The 27,222-nt window shown below is 41.9% G+C and overlaps 2 protein-coding genes across 4 annotated transcripts in view; both read right to left on the reverse strand.

Moving 5' to 3' along the window:
* The window catches only part of Ir25a (ionotropic receptor 25a), a 28,699-nt gene extending 4,556 nt beyond the window's left edge, over positions 1–24,143 (reverse strand). The window contains exon 1 of one of the 3 annotated variants that reach the window (XM_025217496.2): positions 24,005–24,143. Coding sequence is in view for 2 of the 3 variants with exons in the window: in XM_089080219.1 (XP_088936345.1) it covers positions 323–455 (133 nt within the window). In the remaining variant the exon portion in view is untranslated. Of the gene's footprint in view, positions 1–322; positions 1,206–5,995; positions 6,260–24,004 lie in introns of those variants that run through there. The other 2 variants (XM_089080220.1, XM_089080219.1) reach the window with 2 other exon arrangements.
* Positions 17,596–24,146, reverse strand: Oct-TyrR (Octopamine-Tyramine receptor). Its single transcript, XM_025217491.2, has 2 exons — positions 24,005–24,146; positions 17,596–18,887 (listed from the first exon to the last, which is right to left on the reverse strand). Exon 2 carries the CDS (start codon positions 18,868–18,870, stop codon positions 17,665–17,667), a length of 1,206 nt encoding a protein of 401 aa, XP_025073276.1. The 5' UTR covers positions 18,871–18,887; positions 24,005–24,146; the 3' UTR covers positions 17,596–17,664.
* Between the last annotated feature and the right edge of the window lie 3,076 nt (positions 24,147–27,222).

Here is a 27,222-nt window from a genome sequence, read left to right on the forward strand (position 1 = left end):
ATTAATCTTAAGTGTAACATCTTAGGACGCTTCTACTGCCGCAAATTAATGAGAAACTCCAACCGTGCGTTGTGAGACAAAAGCAGTTATCGCGCATTGGATCGCTCAAAAACCTTAATGGCTGGCCTAAAAAGCTATCCTCTCGCTTTCTCGCGAGAATGGAAATCTCTCTCCTTCTGTATGTAGCGAATAGAGTATGAATCTTTTTCCTTCGTTCGGTTAATTAAGAGACAGCCGAGGTAACGATACATCGTCATTGATAATATAATACGATTATCGCGCTGTGCAAGATAATCTTTCAAATCAAACGAACGGAACTTACAAAGATTCACCGGTCTCGATCGAGTTGGTCTCTGTTTATCACCGCTCGATGTGTCCTCTGCTCCGTGAGCTGTAAAACTCGTTGAGAGAACGCACAGCATGCAAATTATCGCGACACGTCGACCGGACAGCATGATCGCGAGTGGGAATGTGAATGGGATTATTCGTTCTCCGAATAATTGGAAGCTTCAAACGCAGCGGAACTCGGCAAGAAGAAAAAACGGCAGACGTAATCGGCTCGGGTTGTTCGTGGCGAAGGGAGATACCGCTTTAAGCGATACAAATCGAAACTCCGGGAGTTGCGCAATATCACTTATCGACGTTCTTTCGCTCGTCCTCGCGAAGGACATTGAAAGCGCATTCGGCCTCAATTTGCCGGCGCGAAAAGTTCAGGGAAACTCGACTCGGTACTTTTCTGCGCGATTAACCGCAACTGCGTCTACATCGAGCTTAATATCGTTAATATCGGTCTCGATGCGAGCGTCGTGTTGTGGAACTGGGACGCGGGGCTGGAAGGCACGGCCTTCGCGGTCCAGTTACGACTCGAGGGTGGAAACCTCGATGGTGGATACTACCGCCGACCGATTATGGCATCATCGAGAAAACTTCTCCCGGGGCGATTTTTTTTTTTTTTTTTGGATTCGCCATACACACTGGCGTGTCTCTCTGGAAATTCTGGAAAGCGGATATTGCGCGTAGAAACCGGTCGGCTGTCTACTGACAGGTCGGCTCGCGGGCGAGTTCGCTCCAGGGTGTCCTCCTGGTTTATTTGTGTTGTGTCCATCGGTTGCCGCGGGGATGACCCTAATCAATCGTGTGTGCTGACCGGCGCGTGCCTGTCATCTCTTTAACTTGAAAATTTGACAGGGATGTACGAGGCGTCCACGTGTATCCCGACACTCTCGGTGGACAGACGTGAGCGAAGTTCTCAATTCCGTGCGAATCATCGCGCGCGCCACCATCGTTTCCGCCGTTCTTATCGGCAGTTCATTCTCGTCATCGCCGATAAAATATAAACGGATTTTTTTATAAACGGTTCGTACATTACTTATTTCGATCGGGAATGCTCATTTACGCTACGTGCGCGAAGCGACGACGGAATTGGTACGTCTAACCAGACCGGGAAATTGAATTCGTTCGAGTCAAAGCGATCGAAAGCGATTTGCGCACGTCGAAAGAGTGACCGACTATGCGCGGAAAGAGGTGCGAGCGCTCGAGGATTTGCATTTACGCACTGGCTGCCATGTTCGGTGCAATCGATCACCTTCCATTTCATTTGTTCGGGTATTTTTCTAAAAGCGATTTTGCCTTCGCGAAGAAACTCCATTCAGCCGGATAACTGCATTTCCGGTTAAGGACCAGAGGAACATTTGCTGATATGTACGCTCGTTTGTGTATATTTCTTTACATCGCGATGATATCAGGATCGCAAAAAATAAGGCGAGTAAGTCTTGGGAAAATCACACTGCGACAAAAATAAACTCGTGAAGATTCAATTAGCCGCATAATACGAGATCGATAATTCTGTTGTGACACATATTTAATTATGCAGTTTTATATATATATATATATATATATATATATATATATATTTTTTTTTGTGCAGAAAACTTGAGATAAAGAAAAGGTTGTCAGGGTGGCACAGGATAACTTTTATACGTTCAGGAACGAGACAGGAGTCGAGTATTACGTGACATACTCCATTTTCGTTAATATAACTGTCATCGAGATGAATCTCCCCCCTGACGATGATTTATAATCCGTTAGAGCATTCCGCTCAAATATTTAGTTTATATGTACCATAAAGCGAGATTACTCTAGTAAATCATTTTACAGATTGGGTGACTTTTCGAAAAACCTTTGAAATCTCTCTTTGCATATTAACGAAATTTATTTTACGTACCATCAAAAAATTATGATATATATTGTACAATATTTTTCACAAATGGAGATACACTTTTTCCAGATGACATTTTCACCACTTTGTACGCTTGCGAATAATTTTTAATTTCAGATGACATAATCAAGTGTTACTTTCGCATCACGACATCACGCGAGCTCACATCGACCAAAGCGGTGCTTTCTTACATGCAAATCGACCGGCTGCAAAAATAGTCGAAAACCACAATACATTCCGTGGTCCAGGTAATACATAATTGCGCGATAGGAACTAAACTCCGTCCTTGGCACACATGCGAACACACCGCATTAACGAGCGAACGGGATTACGAATCTCGAAACATATAATTTAAGCACAATCAACTTGAAACCTTGTAATAATATCTAACTCCATCTGCCACGTTCAAGGCATCGGATACTGCGTGCGGATATCGCGTGCGACAGTACTACCAAATGCTATTACAACGCGATTATTATTGTTATGATTTTCGTTATTAAAATCGGAGATCCTTATCTTAGATAAGAAGCGAGCATCAAGATATCGACTTTGCATTTTGTGCACCTGTCTTTACGTATCTACGCGGAAATTAATTTTTACCTTGACGTTTCGAATCTTGACATTTTTGAGGGCACGACGCGAGAACATCTCGCGAAATACGTTGAATCAGAAATTCTGGTGCCTTCCACGGTGTGAAATTTTCTGCTTTGATGTTGTCCATTTTCGAAAGTAACAACTCTGTTATTTTCCGTGTTACGTTTTCTCGTTTTTCATCACTTTTTTTCACTACGTTTCCTTTTTACTGTGCAGTAGCGGCAGCGGTATTGTGTACGTAACAACATAACAATCTCGCAAATAACGTTTCGATGTGAAAGTGAGTAGAAATATTGTTGCCATATCATCAAACACGAATTTCCGAAGTGAGCTTCGTGTGGCTACTCGAACAGGTTGGTTTTATTAAATTCTCGTTTCATCATTTTTTCACTTGCCATTGACATCTCTCACATGTCGTGGCTCATATGCGATTTTGCAGATGCAAAACCCAAGATAACAATATTATAATTATATATTAATTTATAATAATATAATGCTTTGCCGATGAGTTCTTCGTATCTGAGTATTGCCTTGGAGCGAGCGTTACAAAATATGTATTACTAATTTATTTTATATTTTTTTTATGAATTACAGACAATACGTACACGTGTCATCGAGCTCATGCTTTCACGATGCTTCTTTTTCAACGACGCGATACAAATATGTTCTTACAGAATTGTTAGCCTGCCCGCTTCGTGTTGCGGTTCGTCGTGCGGTGCGACGTGTCTAATCCGCATAACCTGGCGATTTATTTTTCGCGCATTGTTCGCAGCTTCCTGCGTGTCGGCAAGGAGAGAGGCGCTTCTTCATCACGTTATAAATCTTCCGGCACTTGTCCTGGGGACTGGGTACTTCCGTACAGTTAGTTTACCCTTTTCATAAATCCGACGTACTCACGTCCGAACTCATCTGTCTCCGTGGACCGCAAATTTATTATTCTCGCGATTACCGAGGCTGTCCAACTAAAAGCACCTCTACTGTGATCGATTCGCTCTTTTTACGTGTGAGATGAGCAAACCTATCCCTCATTGCTCAAACGAGAGATAAAGAGCCCGTTAAGGTCATCCACAGGGAGGGAGGGGGGGAGGGAGCATTAATTGAACGTTCAACGTACGTTCTCCCACCCTCTCTCTCTTCACTTTTGTGGCTATATTTAGAAACCATCACGAAGTTTTAATCGCTGCCACGCACGTGAAAGATGCAAATGCGTTCGCCAACTGTAATCGCCTTCGGCGATGAAAGAGCTAACACGGATTACATTAGTATTAAAAGTGAAGCTTATGTCGAGTTCCAAATATTAGTATGTTGCTGCGAGACGTGTAATTAGAGTTATGTGATTTTCGGTTGCAGGATTATTAATTAAATTCGCCAATATTCGGTATTAATGCTTTTAAACAATTCATCTGCATTATATCAGAAAATACGATAGCTTTTTATGTATGAAATTATAATTTGTTAGAGCGAAACGAGGCATATATTGTATTTCAAGGCAATTTAATTCACGAGTAACTTGATCAGCCATATACAAAACAATTTTGCATTTGCAATGAATCGTTATTATTTTTCAATTTTAACGAATAATATTAGTAATCGGTGATGAAATATGCCGTGAAATACAAGTACCTTTAATTGACTTCTTTGTACAAATAAAAGCTTTGCCTTTATTTGTCTCCAGCTAGCTTTGTAACACATTTGCGGTGCTTTTGCCGTAAGACGAATGTATCAAAGAAAAAAGAAAAGAGCCAAAGAGAAGAAACTGTAATAATACCACAGCAGGTATTGTAAGTTTACAATCGCCACTGTCGTCTATTATCAGGATTCTTTAATAATTCTCCGTCGAGGGAGTCTCTTCGTATATCCGCTGAAAATATCGACTTATTGTTGGTTTCTGATCTCTATCGCTGTCTCCGTTTTTCTCGCTTTTCTTTCTTCTGGGAGTTATAAAAACTCATCGTTCCCTTTATCGTTCAACCAACATATGTGTACACATATTGAGATTCACAATCTTCTTAATTTTTAATCGCGACAAGAATTTGAAGGATATCGCGGATCATTCGCGCAGTTTTAGCAGTTTCATCATTTTGCGGTTATCAAGGAGAGGGCCAACAAACAGCTGACTTGAAAGGAATTTCCTTGTTATCTCTCATATTTTCGAAGTATGTCGACTATTCGACCCAGTACTGTCTCCCGAGACCGTCTATCGTCTCGATACGCCAATCGATCCGTTGCCGTACAAGCGGTGAGATTGTACAGCATCACTTCAAGTGGAGGATCAAATCCGAGGATCAAATCCGAAGATCGACCAGACAGCAATCGGCAATCTGCTGAAGACGGATTCTCGAACCGATCGCACCGCAGTCTTGCGTGATCGACGTTAGACAAGACCGATGGCACTCCTTCAAACTCGCGAAAACGCAGATCTGGCTCGCCTTAGATGTATCTCCCGAACGCGTTTTCGCTGCCGAATGAACTGAGTACGGACCTGAAATGGATACGAGGACCGACGTGACGACACGCGATAACGAAATTCAGACATAGTGCTTGAGAAACCGCAGGAACATTGTGGGCTATTGTGGACTTTCGTATCACGATCGCGATGCCATTATCTTTGTAGAATCGTACAATGCAGTCCATTTACAGTTCATAAAAGAAGAGAATCTTCAACATAAAATACCAAGCTAAGATTGGATGCTTGGACGGCCGACATTGTGATATTATTAGTGTTAATTTAAAATTTATTATTTATTGAATTAGGTTACAATCTTTTTTTTATCTACGTCATTACTTCTATGAGAAATTCAGGACATTATTTATTCGTATTTCAGCAATATAATTTATATTTTTTCACCTTCTTTTTTTTTATCGCTACACCAAAGCCTGTTTAAACGAACTACGTAAGTTTCATTTTGGAACTATAAATATGGAAAAGGTTGTAGAGACTTAAAACAAAGGAGAATTTTTAAATAGCCTCCCTCAAAAAATCATTTTTCCGCTCGAGTCCGAGACCTTCTTCTAGACTTAATCTAGGGTTGAGATAAAAATTTAGGCAAAATTTTCTTGAAACGCAATTTAAAAAGCGTTACCGAAAGCCTTTTTCAATTTTTTTCCATCAATTTAATCCGTATAATCCAAAATGTAGAATTTAATTTTAACGTGTCGAATGAATAGAGATGACATACCTACCAGCGGAATATGTCATCCATTTATAGATTCACAGCGATGTTCACCACGTCTGTTAGCAGGTCTTCTATCATAGGTCCATTTGATGCAGCCGAAGTCCTTGTCGCTGGATTCTCGTACGTCACAATCGAAGCTCGAAATCTGCGCCATTGCGTCCAAGAAATCGATGCAGTAGCCGTAAAAGCTACTGTTGTAATAATGAACGGAGCGTAAACGGTCGTTACTACGCGATACAGTGGCCTCGAGGTAACATTCATCTTGCGAGCTTTCAAGCCGCTAATTGCATTGGAAACACTCACATGAAATCTCCATAACTTGATAGAAACCACCCCCCCCCTTCCCGTTATTGCATTTTGGCTAATCCTCGTTTATGAAGCTTTACCAACTAATTAGCGATCTGTATCAATTTATAGCAAATTTCGCAAACAACCTACGTGGTAAACGATGATATTTCATATCATCGCACTTCTAAGAATTAGCAATTAATCGGGCAACTGAAGCTCGAATGATACTCGAATGACATATGATTCGAGGAATTTTTTTCAAAGCGAAATCCGGCTTTCGATCCGGATTTCTTTTGATATTGTGTTTTCTATAAAGTCGAGACACACACACACACACGCGCGCGCGCGCGCGCGCGCACGCACACACACACACACACACACACACACACACACATACACACATGTATGAACATCGATTTATAGGTAAAATTCACAGCACTGACAATGGACTTATTGAACGTGCCTTAATAAATTATGTCTCGAATGCATTAATGTCTCCGATTTCGAAAATATAAATTTATAGTGGAACGCGCGGGCCCCGAAAGCGAACCAATTTCGGAACAATGCGAAATTCGATCCGGTGCGTTTATTTTGCCGTGCCAATTACTTTGAGTCGTGCCAACCGTCGCGATGCGATTACGAGTCGATACAGCGTAAGTTTGTATTCGCCAAAAGTACCAAAAACAAAACGTGCGTGCGCCGCGCGCTTTTTCCCTTTGCTTCTTGCCGCGTCTGTTATTTTCTTTCTTTCCCCAAGCGTCGCGAAACCGCGAAGTAATATACCATACAGAGTACGAAGAAATGAAGACTGGTCGCGCCAGAAAGTCTCACTTTCACGAGGATGAATCTCTGTGAATCTCCTGTGCAATCCCTGTGAGCTTCGCTCGTGTTCTATACCGGTTGCCTCGGGGACGATGCAGTCGGTGCTTATCTATATCCCTCCATTCTTCCTCTTTTTTTTTTTTTTTTTTTTACAAAGTACCTATTCCTCGACAATAGAATGCTACGGATACACACGACTCGGTCGAGTATCGTTTCCACGTATTTCCGCGGAAATTAGGGCACGAGCACGCACGTGCGCTGCGTTTCCCGTATAACGTGCAATTTCGTTTGGTACGTTAAGGAGGCATCGCTTGTTGAAACACACCACGATGATTTTCGCGGAACATCGTGGGAGTTTTAAATTCGCGCTAATGCAACTTACGATAATTTGTGTATGCTCAATCTGGGAAGACTACGGGGAAGAATCCTATCGGAAGTAAAATATTTCGTTGTATTACGGAGAAAATAAAATTGCTGAAATAAACGCTAGAAAGAAAGAAGTTATTACAAGTTATGTCAACTGTTTAATTTCTATGTTTTCTTTTTTAATAATTTCAAAACACTTTTTATGCCGCTGGCATATTTCAGATTCCGTTTCAATTTTCCTCGCATTTTGGACTCGAAATACCGACATCAAGTATGCGCTTTACAAAGAGCAAAGTACGCCGGCCGGAGTATCATGTTAGAAATACGGTGACTAGAGACATGAGGAAATTCGGTTTCAGATCGTGAGATTGCAAATTCATGCTTGTAATGTCTGAATAAGTCGAGACGTTTGGTTGACGTTGCCTGCGTAGCCTGCGTAGATGATATCGTGGCTAATTGCGTTAATGTCTCATATACCGTGTGCCACATAATCTGTGTAGCAAGACGTTCTTCATTCCAGTAATTCAACACGGCTAATATTACATGTTTTATGTAAGCGCGAATGTAATTGTACAAGAAGTCTCAAAAGTTCCGTCCGTAAACCGGTAAACGCTTTGCGATCACTGACTCGTAAAATTCAATCTTTGTCAAAGAACATTGAATTACCGGAAAGAATTTAATTTCTCATCGAGCTCATCGAGCCGTACGTTAAAGAATCGCGACGAACAGAGGTATTAAATACAATTTTCGCCAATTTAAAGCGACCGTCGATTTATGGAAAGAATAATGATATGTTATTAACGCAAATTCCTTTTTAACGCGGACTATATACAGATTAATAATGCAATTTTTTTTCTCTCTCTTTTTTTCCCTACCCGCAGTTATCTCGCATTAATTTAATTTTCATTAAATATCACAATTACATTTTTATTGCATAATTATGATTTTACAACATAAATATATAAAAATATATATTGGTAGCGGCGCTCGCAATTAATTTTATTCACGATGTGGATTGAATTTATAAGTGGTTACACAGTTTGCACGGTCTTTTTCAAATTTACATAGCGTAATTAGTTTATTAAGTGCATTAACGAAACTGAAAAACTTGCGCCAACCCTTAATTACTACCGGGCACCGCTTCACGTTGCTGTCGATTAATTACGAAGTTTCGTCTTTGCGAGTGCGATGATCTTTGAATCGAGAGACTAGGGAGTCTTTCGAGAATTTTTCACTACACGTCGCGGTGTGCCATTTACTTTGAAGTGTACTCGAGTCAAGATGATACGTAATCATAATAGCCGCCAGTAAATAGCCCGAGTATGTAAATTCGTGTCGGCCACGTGAAATTATTGGGATGAGGGTGCGACGGAGAAACGAGGGTATTGCACGCGAGACGAGGATTCATAAATAGTTCTAATCGGTGTGAAATGAAAAACCGGCGGTATTTTAGCGGTGAACTTTTCCTGCAGGGCGGCAATAGAGCGAGCTCTAGAACGGCGCGTTAAAGAGGACTGTCGCGAATATTAAGCATTCGATATTAGACTTGGCCAACGAGTCTGGATATTTCATAATTTGCATGATTCGCTCTGTTCTACAGAATCCATTATTCCGGGATTACATTGTTGATCGAACAGCGGTGTTTTCTTCTCCGGAGCAGTAAAACGTTATTTACATCGAAATCAAACAATTCTGCAAAGAGACGACCGATGCTCAACATTTATTATCTAAAGAGCTGTTATTCTCGACGAAAATGGCAAGCTTATTTCTCAATAAACGATTATTGCAACTATAAAAAGATTGAAACGCCAACGCGCGCAAATAGACAAGATGAAATCCGTATGAGCCGCAGCTCTTTCATTCCGCATTCAGAAAGTAATCGCGATAATTTCCATCTCGCCTCCGAGCACTCCGGTCGCTCCTGATAACGAACAAGCGGAAATCCATTAAAGAAAATTGCCGGAGCAATTATTCGATCGATAAAAGCGCATTTATCCGTAATAAAAAATTTGTTCGAGGGTGACGAAACAGCCGGCGCGGCCGGCCGTGACGAAATTCGCACGTGACGAGCTTCTCCCTCGAGGAACGGCTCGCGGCGAAATACTAATCGATGGTAATCGAGCGTCGATCTCACGACGCCGCTAATGCGGTCTCCTTTCCGCGTGATATCCGGCGACGATATCGCGGAGGCCGCCGCCTCGCGCGAGATTGCGCGAGAAAACGCTCACGGGGGGGGCTGACGGGGAAAACGCCCGGTTTCGACATCGATTTGCATGCCGCGGCGGCTCGCGTGTCCGCGAGGCCTGGAAGTGAACGTTTCACCTCCGAGGACGTTAATGCCTCGTGCGTGCACCCGTGCGTCCACTCGTCCGCTCTCCGGAAGGAACGGAAACCCACCTTATTTAATTGCAAAATTCTTCACGGGCTCTTACGTGCGCGCCCGGCGGCCGAGCGGACGCGCGCTTTAGATACCCAGAGAGAAAATTATTAGCGACGATGATAAGCAACGCGAGCCCCGACTCGCGTGTTCATTCATGCATATGGAAATATCTGCGTGCACGCCCGCCCGATGAAACCAGCCAGATTGTCGAATTATATGAGCGCACGTGTTCCCACATGCGCGTCGTTCCATCAAGTTGTTGAAGTACCCTCCCCCCCCCTCCCCTTCCTCCCCGTTGGAACACGGGCGACAGCGCAAAAGAGGGTTTATCGTGATTCCTCTGCGCTCAGTGATATTTAAATTTTATGTACACGCAAAGCGATGTATGCAACATTCGTATACCCCTGCTCGACTATTTTCCTACTTTAGCGGGAATTTATCGTCACGATATATATATATACCCAATGTTCCTATCCTTCATTCAACCATTCTTTCCAGCCTGTTGAGAATATCGACGTTTTACAATATTCAAGCGATATATATATATCTAATAGGAATGAATGGCCTCAAAAATCATTGGGTAAAATAAAGAGATGTATATCATGTCGCGCCATGCGTGCTCAAAAGTTTAAACTGCTGATTTATCGTCTTACATTTTTTTAGAAACGGAGAAAATATTTCATTTCGATATTTCATAAATCTCGATTAAACGTGTAACGAATGAAAATAGTAATAAAGAGTCTATATATTATGCTGCAATATAATTCATACGTACGTTCATATATGACATTTAAAAAAATATTTTTCTAACGTATTAAGAGCACATATAAATCGCTCTTTCCTGAATTTATGTATTTTATGCTCATCATGCTTTCTACGACCGCCGCTACCTTCTATTCATTTTACGTATACAGATGTAAATTAAATTTTTTTTTTTAATTCTCGGCGCAAAAAGGGCCTATTACATTCTCATTCAGTCAGAATTGTTATTTCAATATGTGGGTTATACCAGAGAGAATTGCCAGGTAACACGAACAATGAGCGAAACACTTGGTTCTTGTAATAATGTGCAATTGCGAGACATGGCACAGATGATTTCGTTGGCGTTTTCAGCGTCGCGTGCAATGTATCACGCGAAACATATATAATATTTCCTATTGCGTAGTCCGCCGTAAAAAAAAAGCAAACGCTACCCCGAGTCAGTCGAAATTTTTTTTATCACGCGCGAATACGGAATATTACAAGGGATGCACCCTGACTGGACTCTAACTTATGGTGTTACCGTAAAAACAGAGGAAAAAATTAAGGAAAAAAATAGGTTTTGCAATTTAAAATGCAAATGAATAATAATAATAATAATACATGTCGCACTACTCACATGTATATATATTTCTTTATTTCTCTCTTTCTATTCGCACAAAACAGGCGCACAAAATTCTGAAGAAATCCACAGTGAACATTGCGTAAAATCCATAACATCGTACAACATTGTTTATTTCGATATTTCATTGGTATTCGTATTCACATTCATCCCACACATATTTCTTTAAAATTAACGACGAGTTTCTATCGTATAAGCCGCGCACCTACGCAAGAATTTAATATCGGTAATAATTTAAATAGTAACATATATATGTGTGTGTGTGTGTGTGTGTGTGTGTATATCGGTAGTAAAGAACGCGTAACGCGAGGGGGTACGATTTAAAAAATTATTCGATCAATCGCGCGTGTCAACATCAATTCTGCTACGTATGGCCGGAAATTGATTATCGAGACTCGCAATATATCGCGAGTGTTATGTAATATCGACTGAAATTGTATATTCGTGAGTGGCGCGTGGTCACATATCTTTCTGAACGATTTGTTCGGCATTTACGCAGAGATTCCGGACACTCCGTGCGTCCGTCGTAAATTGTCGTCGATCGAATGTAAATGTAAATGTTTTTCCTGTTACATTCATTGCGGTGTGTACAGATACATAATTATAGGTACATAATCGCCCATCGATTCGATCGATGCACTCGTCACTCGCTCACGCCGGTCGCTTAACCTATGCATAACATGCACGTTAACACGTCCGTCTTTGTTAATTGATTTTGCACGGGCACACATCTAAATGGCAGGCTCACACACGAACGCTCGTTCGATCCGCACATCCTGGAGATGCGAGCGGAGCTCCTCTTAGATTTCTTTCCCTATCTAAAAATCCTCCCAACTTGTACATATACATATGTACATTTCTCTCTCTCTCTCTCTCTCTCTCTCTCTCTCTCTCTCTCTCTCTCGTCAAAATTTAGAATTGTTAGCCGGAGATTCTTTTGCCGGAAAGCCGGAGATTCGCAAAGCTGAAATCTCCGACTGAAAATCGGAGAGGTGGCAATACGTGCCTGCAAAATGTAAGTTCGCTGTATACTTGCTCCAGCGTCTGTTTTTTTTTACAGATGACAGTTCACAAGCAGATCAAGTAAATATTATATTTATTCCACGTGGAGACATTCCTAGAAACAACAATTACGTATGAAGCATGTATAAATCCAGAGAGAGCGAACGCCGTAACAAAAAAGGAAGGTTTATGCAAATGTGATCTGTGAAAAAAGCCTCGAATTACTTTCACTACATTCTTTTTGAGGGATGAAAACTATATGGAGTTCCATTCCAGAGAATTGCTTTTGTAAAAATGCAAACTACAACTTGAAAATTTTCCTTTTTGTGATAAAAAAAGGATTCATTATGTATAAATAATTTATTATAATTTGTAATAAAAAATCTTTCGGAAAACCTTTGTGATACTCGCACATTTTTGAATTTTGTGAAATAGTAATAACAGTCTGCCGAATCAAAATGGTGTGGCGGATTCTATTGACATCGATTTTCACTAAATCCAACATCGAGACGATGAACGCGTTTTATAAAATGCCAAGCACGGCAATATTTCGCGCCGGGCGTTATTTGTTTCTGCGCCATCCTAGATTATATTGTAACCGGTCCATTTTCTATTTTCATTTGAATTCAAAAATATTTCTCTCATTCGAGCGCAACGTCACGTTTTTCCTCTGCGATAAAATATATGACTTCCTTCCCTTTGTAGTACACGTGTGCGCCATAAAACGCACCTGTACTTTTCTTACCACATGTAAAATACAGACTATGTGGAAAATCCGAATCTTTCCCTTTTATAAGAAAATTCTTGACAATATTTTTTTACGACAATATTTAAACATTTGTGATATTGATAAAAATTAATTGATTCATCGACAACGGATGTCGCCAGAAGTCATATCGTAAACGCGATAACTGTGGAAATGGAATGAGTACACGGTTTTCATCCGTCAGATGAGAATTTACATCTGGAATTTCTTTTTCTAGAAAAAGATAGAATTATTTATCTAGATTTGTAGATATGGAAGAAGTTCGGATTGTGTACGAGAAATAACTCTCCGAACTGGGAAAGAGGAAAGCTCCGCCGGCAATACGTTACCACGCACAGAAACGAGTATCGCTGTATTGCTATACTTGTAAATCACAACCAACCGAGTATCAGTTTATCAACTAGGTGTGTATATATATATATATATATATCTTTTTTTTATTTATCATGTACGTATCTAGAACTGTATTCTTCATATCGAGCGACCAGGCTCGAACACAACGTGGGATTCTCAAGCGTCGCGAATCGTTTCGCGATATCCAAAATGTTGTTTGGTAAATGATTTTTCAAAATGTTTTTCGTTTAAAAAAAGAGAGAGGAAAGAGTGTTTAATTAAAATTTCAAAAAATTGTAATTAAAACGAGCCGCGTATCGATTCGCGAGGCATTTACGCGAGAATCGCACCGCTGATACGTACATTAATATAATGCGCGATATAATATACAATATATAATATAATATCATAAACTACGCATTTTGAAATTCCTACCCAAGATGTCGACATTCGAAGAATCCAACGCTACCTCAGATAATGTGAGAAAAATAATAATGAGGAGAAAATAATGCAGAAGGGAAAAAATGTAATAAATTTTATATTTTTTTTACCGAAAAATTCAACTAGATAAATACGTCATTTTGGCACTTATTAATATTTTCGCGGAAATAACACGAGATGAAAAATTTTTTAAACATGATAAATTTTGTTCTATAAACATGTATGTGTATGTAAAAAAAAAAAAAAATATCGGGAGAGACATCAGTCAACTGGTTTTATATTGATCAAGCTGTATTTTAAATATACGTGTTTACAAAAGAATCGAATCAAATTGAATTGAATCGAACTTTCACACGAGACACGGTAGATTTTGCATGAGAGATCACCGCTAGAAATTCCATTTGAATAAAAAGTGATATCAAACGAGCGCTGATGTTTAGATGTACGCAAAGTCATGTATGTTTCACGCAAATAGGATTCAGGATAGGATGCAGCTTTGGAAAGGAAAAAAAAAAAAATGTAATCCCGTTTGCATCAAGTCAAGTTTACAAGTTCAGAACTACCTGTAGCGTTTTGGCAAAATCAGGAAGAAGAAAAAAAGAGACTAACTTCGATCACATTTAGAGACGCGTCTCGCAGCGTCGGTTCCGCTTCTGTTTCGTTCTCCTTCTCTCTATCTTGGGTAGGAGGCAACGCTGCATCGAAGAGTATATAACTCGAGTAAAGAAATGTGTTTTCCTATCCTAGTAATTAAAAATCTTATTTCGTTCGTAGCACGGCTACGAACGTGTTCTCACAACCTTATCACAACCTTATTATAGAGTGCCCTGATTACGAGCTTACCAATAAGTACCGTATGACCGTCCGATCTACTTTTCTCTCACCTCAGGATTCGCCTTAAATCCATCCGTTTTGGCGCGGCACTCGAGGAGATGACGGTTTCTCGCCGCCTGTTCCCTCGTTTTTTACCCTTAAAGATACTCTGAATTGTATCGTGGTCATATAAATAGCATACTTCGCGTATGTCAAGGTATGCGGATGTAAGTGAATGTGTAGGTGAATGTGTATTTGTGTGTGTGTGTGTGTGTGTGTGTGTGTGTGTGTGTGTGTGTGTGTGTGTGTGTGTGTGTGTGTGTGTGTGTGTGTGTGTGTGTGTGTGTGTGTGTGTGTGTGTGTGTGTGTGTGTGTGTGTGTGTGTGTGTGTGTGTGTGTGTGTGTGTGTGTGTGTGTGTGTGTGTGTGTGTGTGTGTGTGTGTGTGTGTGTGTGTGTGGGCGTGTCTATGGCGGATCTACAGAGTAGCCCGAAATCACCGATACACACTTCATTGACGCGGCAGCGGGGAGACGGCAGGGGTAGATATTCACCTGGGAGGTTGTACTCTCTCCGAAACCACTCTTAGTAGCGAACAGTTTCGATAATCGAAAACCATTTCCGATCTTGTGTCCGGCGACGGATTCCCGATGAGATACGTAGTGCCCGTGTTCGATACTTCTCACGGTTAGCAAAAGTTCAAACCCCCCCCCCCCCTCCCGAGAGTACAAAGCTCATTCTATTATTTATGATCGGAACGTATTTTAATGAAACGTAAGACAAAGGAACTGTAAATTACGACGCAGTCATTTCAGGGCGGCGAAAGTTGGAATATTAAAAAGTTGAAATGAACGATAGCCCGACATCCGAGAATTCTAAGGAAAACCCGGTTATTAATAAACTAAAAACTAAAAAGAGAGAAAGAGGGGAGGAAGAGAGAGAGAGAGAGAGAGAGAGAGAGAGAGAGAGAGAAAGAAAGCCGCCCGCGTCATTATAATAAATAGCGGTGATTCCGGGAAACCCTGTAGCGGTACGTGACGGTATAATCGCGTGTCAACGCGAACATGTCAGGAGGTTTAAAGTGTGACTTTATACGACTGCGCGCGGCCCGAAACCGCAAAGATTTTGCGGGTCGGCGTTGTAAACGTCACGCCTCGAATAAACGACCGCCCTGGTGGTGACGAACGAATGCTCCTTACGCTGCTTTCCTTACGCTACGTGCCTCACGATCGAGGCTCATGGGTTAGTTACTAATAATTATTCACAACCGTAATACTTGCAATTGTTAATGTTTTCGGCAGACGTGCACACACACACACACACACACACACACACACACACACACACGTCCACCGAGTCTACCTAATGAAACGCACGCACGATTATTTCTCCGTTGTCGTTGGTAGAAGAAAAGCACGTCCTGTCCTTCTTCTTCTTTTTCTTTTTCTTTCTTTCTTCCTTTTTCTTTTCGTCGACGCGCGTTCGCCAAAACCAGCCGACAGTTTCTCAACATTTCTACGCGGAGACATTTTCCTTTTTCTCTCGTCCATCTGGGAGCCGGAAACTGCGCGACGAAGATCGCGCACGAGGAGGAAAAGGAACGGCGGTGGCTTCTCGCGAGACCTCCCCCGATGACCCCGATTCCATTACAATCCGGTATCGAGCATTATTGATCTAGTGTTAAATCGCATTCTCGCGCTCTCAGGCGCTAAATTCAATCATTAATCATCTTCCAGCGTTAGATTGATCGTCGGGACCACAGGAAGAAAAGAAGATTCATAGAGAGCTGACAAAGTTTTATAATAATGGTGCTCGGAGAGGGCAGTCGCCGGTGGAAATAATTCATTAAAAAGCATAATTTCTTCTATTACTTCCGCAGAAAGTTTCCCTTCGACTTTCGTCCTTGAAAGCTCCTCAGGAACGGATTAGAGCGTCCCGACCTGGGGTGCCAATCTTGATTGCCATTCCCCTTCGCGCACTAGATAAAACCGTATCCATTTTCCCAGCATCTTCGTGGGATCCCTGATAAATTTTCCCGGGAAAGTTCCGGACGGTAAGTGCACATCGCTCTTCGGGGCTCTCTTCGAATCGCGGCAATCCGTTATATCAGTTGAAAGAAATTTTCGAGGTTCTTACGGCGTTCAAGTTTTCATTTCATAAAAAAGGATTTACTTGGAAAGTCGCGTAATAATTCAAGAAACTTTATAAATCTTCGATTTAGGATCTCGTGTACTAGTGGCACATTAATTTTACCAATTTTAATAATATTCGCGAAGGTGATCTTTGGTCTCCTTCCGTTACGTCTGTTTACATCGAAATTTACCGTCTAATTGAAGCTCACGCACATTTCTCTCTTGTTCGATGTAAATAATTGAATTGTTATTACGTGATAGGATTATTACGTGTTATTCTTTGATTGAGAGAATTACGATTTTCTTGTTGCCGTGTTGCCGTGTTTTCTTCATCGGATAAACGTAATTACTCGCGCCGACAGGATCGATATCTTAATTAAACGTGGTAGTCGAAAATAAATTATCAAGTTAGGGATTAGTTCGTAACTCGGTGTAAAACGATAATAATCCTGCGAATTTGCTGGTAACCTACTTGCTCCGGGTTCTCGCTCCGCGACGCTTTGCCTATTTCCTAACTCACGTCGTCGTCGTCGTCGTCGACGTCGTCGTCGTCGTCGTCTCTGTGCCAACGCCAAGTTTTCGCGCATAACGTAACGAGCTGCGCGCAAATAAGCGATTAGCGTGAACGAAGCGTCTAAATTACCGTTAATTGTGATCGTGATTGTGACGTATCGCCAACCTGACGACGAGCGACGCGCTTTTCCCTGGACGAAGAACTTACTTAACGACTGCCGTTGGTTAGCAGACAGAAATCCGGCGGATATAGAAGTCGTGTTACGTAAAGGCTGTTACGACCGATCGTTGCGAGACCGACTTCGCGCGATTCGCGATCGGCGAGAGGGACTCGGACGGCCGGACGCCCCGAACGGAATTGCGAGGATCCCTCCTCCCCCTCCCCCCCTCCCCCCTCGTCTGACAAAGCCCAAAGGGCCAAAACGCGACGGTCACGATGGCTCAGCGGATTCGCAGCAGCCGCCTGAACGCTCTTCTATAATCAAGATTGAAGATCGTGTAGATGAGAGGGTTGAGAGCGCTGTTGACGTAGCCGAGCCACGTGATGAAGTACACCATTCTCTCAGACGGGCAGCAGGCCGGACAGAACGGCACGATGACGTACATGAGGAAGAACGGCAGCCAGCAAACGACGAAGACGCCCATGATGACGCCCAGGGTCCGCGCCGCGCGTCTCTCCTTCGACAAGGAGATCCGCTGTCGCTCCTCGATGAACTGATAGACGGTCGCCGAGGTGGCGGGGCCGGCGTCGCCGGTACCACCTCGTCTGGTGGATGCGGTGGTGCGACGATCGTTGTCACCTATCGTCACCTCGGTCGGCTCGTCGTCGATCAGCGACGGCTTCGCCTGCAGACGCGGCGTCGAGCGCTCATTGTGATTGGTCTCCGAGCTGACCGATTCCTCGGCGTCGTCGCGGTGCCTGATGGATTGCACCGGGCCCAGTCTACTCTGTCGGGCCCGTTCCCGCAGCCTTCTGCGCGTCGCCAGGAAGATCTCCAGGTACACCAGGCTCATCAGCAGCAACGGTATGAAGAACGATCCCAGCGACGAGTATATGACGTATCCCTGTCGTCTGGTGAGCTGACAGGGCGTGCCCGGTTCCAGCTCCTCCGGCCAGTCGTTCCAACCGGCCAACGGCGGCGAGCTGATGGCGCCCGAAAGAATCCACACGCCGGCGATCGTTCCGAGGACTCGTTTGAGGGTGCGCTTCTGAGCGTAATTGATCGGGTCGGTGATCGCCCAATAACGGTCCAGGGCGATGGCGCAGAGATTAAGGATACTGGCGGTGCAGCAAAGCACGTCGCACGTCAGCCACAACTTGCACAGGTGGATACCGAAGATCCACTTGCCCAGCAGCAGATAGGCTACGTTGAACGGCATCACGAGTATCGCCACCGCGAGATCGGCCACCGCCAGCGAGACGATGAAGAAGTTTTGGACAATTCGGAGTGGCCGGTACGTGAACACACTTAGGATCACTAACGCGTTACCAAACACCGTCGCCAGCACGAGGAAGCCCAAGGTCAGCGTGGCCGCCACCGCCTCCCATGTCGGCAAATTCGAGCCCGTCTCCTCTTCTGGAACGCTGCAGCCTCCGACTTCATAGTCTTCCGACATCGTTCCGCCGGATTCTCCGCTCGAGTTCATGTCGTCCGGGATGTCCTCTGCAAATCAGATCGTTTAGTGTCACGTGACTGTCATTTGGTAAACCAAGTCCTTCGACTCGTGCTCTCTCCGTCTCTTTCTCTTTGTCCGCCTTATCAAAGGGCAGCATTTTAGTAATTAGATTCGCAGTCCTGATACTAAAAAGTTATAGTGTTTAACATGATCGTATTAAATATGGAAAAGTCAATTTAACTTCTGGAATGGAAGATCTAACGAACGAATACATTTATACAGCTGCAATGGCACTTAAAGGACGTTCGATACATAGAATATAAATTCCGTATAAAATTGCGACTGCACTTTTCGGAACGTTACAAAAAATATGATCGCAAAGTAGATGGAAATGTCATTCCAAACGAAAATTAATGTAGTGACCTCGCGTTCCTTCGCAAAATCTTGCGCGGTTACGAAGTGCATTTACCAATTCGTTTATTTCAGTCAAACCTTTCGACTGGCAATAACGTTTACGAGTTGAGTTTAGTCAGATAGAAACCATATGAAAACGCTAAAGAGATATATCTCTCCTGTATACGTAAATACGTATATTTATGTGTATGTAAAACGATTCAAAATTCGACAGTTTGCAATTTTTTTCATCGCCAAATTACTTGTAACTGCAGATCAAAGAGAGTTTCAAAAAAATGCTCAGTGACGTTTACAGCAGAAATAAAAGCAAAGGTATTGTTTTCATCCAATTTAAAGGAACATTTAACACTTTGAACTCGTCTATCCGTTCTATTCTTTTTAACCCCTTTTTAAATTTCTTTTTTCAAAATATTTTTACTAACAGAAAATTTAAATTTTCTGTGACGATCAATGATTTTTGTAGAATTTATCGTTCAATTTATTCAGGTATGTAGATCCATATTCTGAATTCTTTTTCATCGATAAAAGTATCTCTAAAAAAACTTATAGCCAATCAGAAATCTCATTTTTATCGATAAAAAAAGGATTCGGAATATGGGCCATTCTTTCGTATTAAAAATAACAATGTTTAGTTTTTCGAATACAACAGTTATTCGAATAAATTGTCTTACTATCACAGGGTTAAATTATCGTCATTATTCGCATATACATTCACGAAAATCACATTCGCATATATAGCCAACTCGAAAACCTAACGAATAAATCCGTAATTAACGTTCCTAATAAACAACGATATCAAGCATCCAATGGCACTTTTTCTCCGCATTATAATAAATTATCGGGTCGCAGATTGCGGCACATATACTCAATCGCACGCACGAGGTATTATTTTCTGCACGAGAGAGCCTGCGGCAGGTAGTCTGAAAGCGCGGAAAATGTTTTCATTTTCGTGCTCCGAGCGTTCGGCAAAGCAACCCGGTTTTGTCACGCTTCCGTTGTGGGAAACGTCGCGTCGCCGATAAAAATACAAGGTTTAACGATATATACGCGATATATATCCTCACGAAGAAATGGTCAACGAGTGCGATGGCGAGGCACGATTTCACGTTCTCGTTGAAAACTCAACTGCTCCCCGAATCGTTAAAGACGTCCTTTCGACGTCGAGCCGTCGCGGAAATATGCCGAACAAGGTGGATTTCTTAAATCCAACTTTCCTCTTTCCTTCGAGAAGATAGCGATCGAGACGCTAAAACGGGGTTATTCGCGCGGAATAACATTTTTCACGTTCTCTCACTTCCGCGTAATTATCACTTGGAAATCCGGGAAAACATCGCTCCCCCGTAGTAATTCCGTTCTGTTTGTCACTCGTCGTGTCAAAACCGTCGGGTACTTCATCATCCGAGGGTCTTTCTCTCGGAATCTTTCTCTCTCGCTCTCCTCCCTTCCATCCCCTTCCCTCTCTCTCTCTCTCTCTCTCTCTCTCTCTCTCTCTCTCTCTCTCTCTCTCTCTCTCTCTCTCTCTCTCTCTCTCTCTCTCTCTCTCTCTCTCTCTCTCTCTCTCTCTCTCTCTTTCTCTCTCACACATATACACATTTCTCCGACTGTCCCTTTCTCGGCTTCTCCACGCCGATTAATTTGAAGCGCGAGGAAACTGTCAAACTTCATTATTACACATGTTCGCCTACCAGGTAAATATTGATTCAATTAATGCCAAAAGGGGGCGAAAGCACCACGATACAAGGGAGTGCTTTTCAGACTCGGGAACTCGGGCAGACGCTTTTAATAGCCGTCCCGACGAATCAGCGAGTCGCAAAACGCGAGATGGGAAAAGGAAAAAAATTACATTGGCATTTAGAGATGTTAATCGCTAGAAAAATCATGACGGGTTTATTCGCCAGAACTCTCGGGAATCGGACGCAGTGAAATCGCCTCAGTCCGGACTATTTGCTGCCAAAGCGGTGTATTTGAACGGTATTTGATTAAAGCAATTGCGGAACTTTCATAATACATAACATCGTTTGAGATCGGCTTTGTAAACTTATCCGATTTGGTCGATCATTACATCTCTCGCGCGTAAAGGCGAGTGCTCTTCATTCCGATTAAGGCTCCGTAAGGCTCTGTAAACAATTGGCTGATTTTAAATCGGGAGTATGGCGCTTCATTCACTTATCCGCGGAAGTGGATATGCGATTGACCGTTTAAATTCAAGCACGAAGTTGTCAATAATACACCGTATGCAAACGCACACGAATTCATCCCTCGTACGTACGAAGCAACACGCTCTTGCCCTACTCCCGAGAGAGGGAATATCGCGCAACATTGAAATCCCCGGTATTAGCTATCGTAAAACTTTATTCATATCATAAGCTAAGACGTTCCGGCGGATGCGCAGGGAGTTGGAAGACTTTGCGAATAATATGGACTATTTTGCCGCGAGTATTTTTCGAGCTGCGAAGTGCACGTAATTCTGCGCGTGACACCTCACCGATGAAATTCGCTCGACTGCACATTACAAGTCCCCGTAAAAAAAAAAGGAGAAAAAAAAAGGAAGAAAAAAGAGGAAGGAAGTTAGAGCTCGCACACTGCCAACAGCAGCCTCCATGACTGAACGCGTCGTCCCAAACAATTCGATTACAACTCCATCGCCAACGGGGTTTCGCACCTTCAATTGGATTACAAGCCCGAACCATACAGGAATTGCCATTAAAAAAAAAATTGCGCCAGCATCGAAATTTTCTTAAAATGTCGCGCGTCTGCGCGAGCACGTTTCATCTCGCCGGATGCTGGAATTTTCAGGGTAGAGTGAGTTAAAGGCAACCCCCGTCGCTCACCGCGTTGTCGCGAACACACCCACACACGTAAATTGCCGTCCTTAAAATTCCGTGAGGCGTGGACTGAACAGGGCGATATTTTTGCGATATTTTTCGTCGGTCGACGATTGCGTCACGTGAGATAAATTTCGCGCAATCGATAAATTCTGTTTCACGTGCCGCAACGCGACACGGTATAGCGTTACGTGACCGCGTCCTTATACGCGCATTTCGATACATTTCGAATTTCAGGACGAACGTCAAACCATTCTCATCATTCTCGAGCAGCGATTATGCACATCCCCGTCACATTTTTGAATCGGTCATACGCATTGTTTCGCGAACTGGAATACACTTTTGTAAAACAATGAAGAATTCTATGGAAATAATCGTTTCCCGCGACGTACGAGACGTACCCCGATCTTTCCGCAGTATTTTTAGTACTCGTGCTCAATTCTCGGTGACGAGATTCAAATTCCATTTACCTCGCGAATAATCAGAAAATCAAAAACGCATCGAAGGAAAAAGGTTTAGTATCGCGAAAAAATACTTCTCCGTTCGTTTAACGTGGCGAAAAAGTATTTTCGATTCGGTTAATTTGTCGGATGACATGCCTGACCATAAAATTTCAGTTTGCTTAAGCTTATAACTAGAATATCCCAATTAAAGTGCGTCAACTGCAGTAATTCATAGTTGTTTCCGAGTTTTGATTAGAACGGGAAGTACAATTGATCCCAATTTCACAGTCCAGTTTAAATAACATTTTGTGTATTGTTACATCGTTGTATTGTTGTTCCGTCCTATTAATAATGCTGCTAAATCACACGCACGATAATATTTATTTGAAATTTAGACAATTTGTCCCTCTTTATTCTTAAAAAATACACTTATTATATTCGGTGTAATGTAATGTAAATTTTTATCCAAATATTTATTTGAAAAAGAGGATTAAACGTTTAACGAAAATACCGGGTACCAAGGCGCGTGTCTCTTTGGGCGTCCGATGTCAAATGTAACTTTCCGCTCCTAATGCTTTGTTCCAGCGAGCATAAAATAATAATTATCTGCTCTGTAAAAACTCTTTCATATTTCGAGATACTCGGATAATACGCTCATAATATTTTTCTGTTAGAAACGCGGCAGCGTATATTGACAAAAGACTATTGATTTCGCGAATTTAACATGAGATACTATAACAAGCGGATAATAGTATTAGAATTATACACGCGGCATATTAGCGTGTATCGTTCACTTCATTAGTAAATCAAACGCTAACTCGTAATGTTTCGAGTGTGGAGTATTAATAGCGGAATGCCGTGCCTCTGTCTCTCAATAGCAATCGACGAGGGCGCAATTGGCATGAACGCGAAAGGGCACTTGTCGAATATTTGGAGCCTGTTCTGACATTAATCACGAATCAGGTCACGGATTGTAAATCTCCATCGTTTGCGTTAATTGAAAAGTTATTTAATTTTCCATCCATATATATATATATATATATATAAAACCTCGCAATATTTACAGCAGCAATATTTAAAGAATATTTGTAACGACGCGCGTGATGACTATCCTTTATTCTCGTTAATTAAACTACGTGAACAAATGTCACATCCAAATCATGAAGCGTAAATGCTAAATCGTTTTGTTAAACAAAACGATCTCAATTAGCCTTCAGCCTTTCGATCGTGCGAGTAAGTCGGCGATGTAACAAAATCACTGGCAATTGTACTTCCCACTGCAAACAAGAAAATAAAGATGTAATTGGCTTCAGAAGTCAGAAGCCGAAAGGAAGGTTTCTAATAAAGTACTCCAAAATAATTGAATTTCCTGGACGGAGCCGCGGCCTTAATTCTCCCTTGACGAGTCGTTCTTTGTCGTTCTCGCGATTTAACAATCTTCCGGCCTGCGATTTGTTATGCAATCTCTCGGAATGCACTTACTGTTAAGTCCAGCGCTATGCGTCCGATCTTTAATGCAGAACTGTCAAAGGTACATCGCGCGTCACATCTTGATCTCCTGCCCCCGCTTACGACGATCGACGATCGATCGGCTGATTTCAGCAAGGCTCGCGGATCGTTGTAGGTCATCGATTTCCACGGATCACACCATCTGCAATGGAAGACAGAATCATTTTGTGACACGGGAACTTTCTTCATAAGTTTCACGAAATGAGATTGTAATTGAATTGACTTTTGATGATTTGTGCTCTACCCTTAATACAATGAACGGAGAGCTCCTTCGATAATCAGAAACTGAATCTCGAATAAATATACGAGAGCTAATTTTATGGCACCCTCCATACCGCGCCCCCTGTATCACGCATCAGTGATTTTTATATTACTTACCGCCATGTCCCGTATGTATGTATGTGACAAATAAAAATAGAGTTACGTCGGTACGGTAATACTCGTATTGCGGACGCAATAAAATGGAACGCGTAAATACACGGCAAATGCTGCATCAAAAAGTTTTCTCGATCTTTTTTTTTTTTTTTTTTTTTTTCTTCCATCCCCTGGACGGGAAGAGGGCTTTACCGCGGTAGGAGGAAATTTAATTCGAGACTTAACCCAGTTTCGGAAGACTGTGCAGCGAAGATCTGCCCGTATGCACGTCTTACATTTGTAACAGAAATACTTTGCAATGGGAAATTCATATTGTGAAAGCAAACGTGGCAAATAGCACAGACTGATTATATAACAGGCGCACTGTTTTGCAAATTCTTCGGCAACGTAAAGTGATAAAAGTTCCGTACGTAGGATCCTGCAAGCAGTAAAATCATTTTTATCGTTCTATTTTATTTTATGTGTACGTTTCTCCGTATATATGCTGTTGCGAAAATGGAAAAGGAGAGCTTCCACGCCCGAAAATTCGAGTACGACGGTACCGTTAAAAAGGAAAAAAACGATATTAGTAAACGATAACAAAAACATTGTAAAAATACATTTAATCTTGTATAATATAGCGCATTCATCGTATTTATTAACAACGTTTACTACCACTTTCTTTTACTAAGAAGCTATTTACTTGTTTATTCATTAATTTTCACAGTATAATGTCAGAAAAAGTGATAACGATGCTCAGATAATAAATATAAATTTGGTTGTTAAGAATAAGTGAAGGTTCTTGTCGTCTCGTTATCGCGCCAGCGTGCTAAATTAATCTTTACGCTAACACATTCATGGCGCTATAATTTAATAAAGCGGTATAAGAAAGATCCTAAAGCAAGTCAAGATTGCGTAATATATACATATTTCCCATTAAAATAGCAACGCGAATGTGTCATAACCTTGCAATCATTATTGCACGACATTATCGATGCGATTTGCGGCTATCACAAAATGCTCCTGGATACACAAGAATGGCTGCACCGAGAGTAACAATAGTCGCTTTTAACGGCTAAGGGGTTAAATCGACATCGCGGCACATTCTACGTATTCCGTCTGCAGCAAACTTCCACTTTGGAAAATGTTCGATTTTCCGGAAAGAGGACAAACGTCTGCGCGCATGAGGACCGAGAAAACAAAAGGGAGATTTAAATCGCGTGACACGGGATGGCACTGTCACTACCAAGTTTTCTATCGCTAAAATGAAATTTCGACGCTGGAACTCGACAAAAGTAGGAACGCACTTATAAGAGAATATACGTCGAATCTTTTTGAGGGAAGTACGATGGCGTACGATGGCCAGATGAGAGAGATGAAACACACATATATATATATATATATACAAAATATTATTCAACGATAAGTTCCGAGATAAGCTTCCGTCGAGGGGTCAGGACTTATATTTAATTCACGTCCTATACCGTCGTTCCGTAGAAAAATAAAGTATAATTTTATTTAAAAAGACCTCTTTACATACGAAGAACTTTTATCGGGAAAAGAATATGATATGAAAAAATTAATGAGAGAGTACTAAGTAAAAAGTATAGAAGGAAAAATGAATAAAAAGATGCTATGAATAAGAAGGTGCTATATATGCAAGAGATGTACGGGGAAAGGAGAGGAAGGCGGAAGAAGAGAAAGAGAGAGAGGCGTTTCTAGAAAAATATATATCTACATTGTTCCTATCGTAAATTCCTATCCTACTTACTATTCCAGCAGGGGATCTTGAACCCACTACTCACCGAACTGGCATATCGATTCCTATGGGATTCATCTCTCAGCCGAATTTGTTCGTAAGTGCACGCGAGAGATCGCAGTACTGATCGAAATTTATTATCCCAAATACTCTAAAAAAATAAAATATCGAAATAATCTTGGGCCATGTAAAATGCACAAGACTTTTTTATTGCGCGAAACGAGCGAGCGTAAAACAGATCTCGATGCATTATTCCATATTAAAATATTTTAATGCCAAGTAATTTTGAACCTTAACTACTTTCCCATCACTTCTAAAATAGCCAGCTTTCCGTTACACCCGGCTTGAGCTACGTGTTCTAATCGCTTTACTTCACGCGACTAGTTCGACAGAGTAATTGTAATTCTAATAAGTTACGCCTTAATCATCTCGTTATTCGACACGTGTCACTTCTACAGTTAAGGTGCCTCGACTCATAGAGAATAGATTCGATATTCCATTTTCCTCCATTATGCAGCTCTGTTGCTGCACGACATATTGCAGTCACGTTTTACAATTTCAGTTAGAAGTAATTTAACTGCACGACAAGAATCCGAGAGAGATATGAGAAATGTGTTTGAGTGTATATAAATCAAGAGTATAGAGCGCTCCTAAGGAGTTCACCGTATGACCATTGTGCATACGGTCGTCGGATGTATTTCACATTTTGCGAAACGAGTTTTACGCAATAAAAAAGAAGAATCGGACGGGATATTATCGTACCGCGCACGTATAGCCAGCATGTATTTTCCTTGCCAGATTTCGCCAGATGGATCCTTCTCGTAGTAGGGAAATTGCTGTTCGCTCTAAGGGAGCGCTTATTTCGCTGATCTATCTTCCACGCACAAAGCGGCGGTATAAGCAGCTGCTTAAAAGCGTCTCGTAGTTTTTCATAAATTTAAATTCCGCAAACGGGATTCTAATCGAATCAAAAGCGTTCGCGAGATAGGGGTAACGCCATTCTCCCCCGTGCCCCCACGTGCACGGATATATTTCCCTTTCCGCGCCGCCAGCGCGCGATATCAATGAATTTCATCTT

The sequence above is a fragment of the Pogonomyrmex barbatus genome, unplaced genomic scaffold, assembly GCF_055798465.1.
Source record: "Pogonomyrmex barbatus isolate J1 unplaced genomic scaffold, ASM5579846v1 scaffold3, whole genome shotgun sequence".
In the NCBI taxonomy this organism is placed as follows: domain Eukaryota; kingdom Metazoa; phylum Arthropoda; class Insecta; order Hymenoptera; family Formicidae; genus Pogonomyrmex; species Pogonomyrmex barbatus.

Excerpts from the sequence above, each read along its gene's own strand:
- Oct-TyrR (XM_025217491.2), bottom strand. The coding sequence starts at position 18,870 with ATGAACTCGAGCGGAGAATCCGGCGGAACGATGTCGGAAGACTATGAA.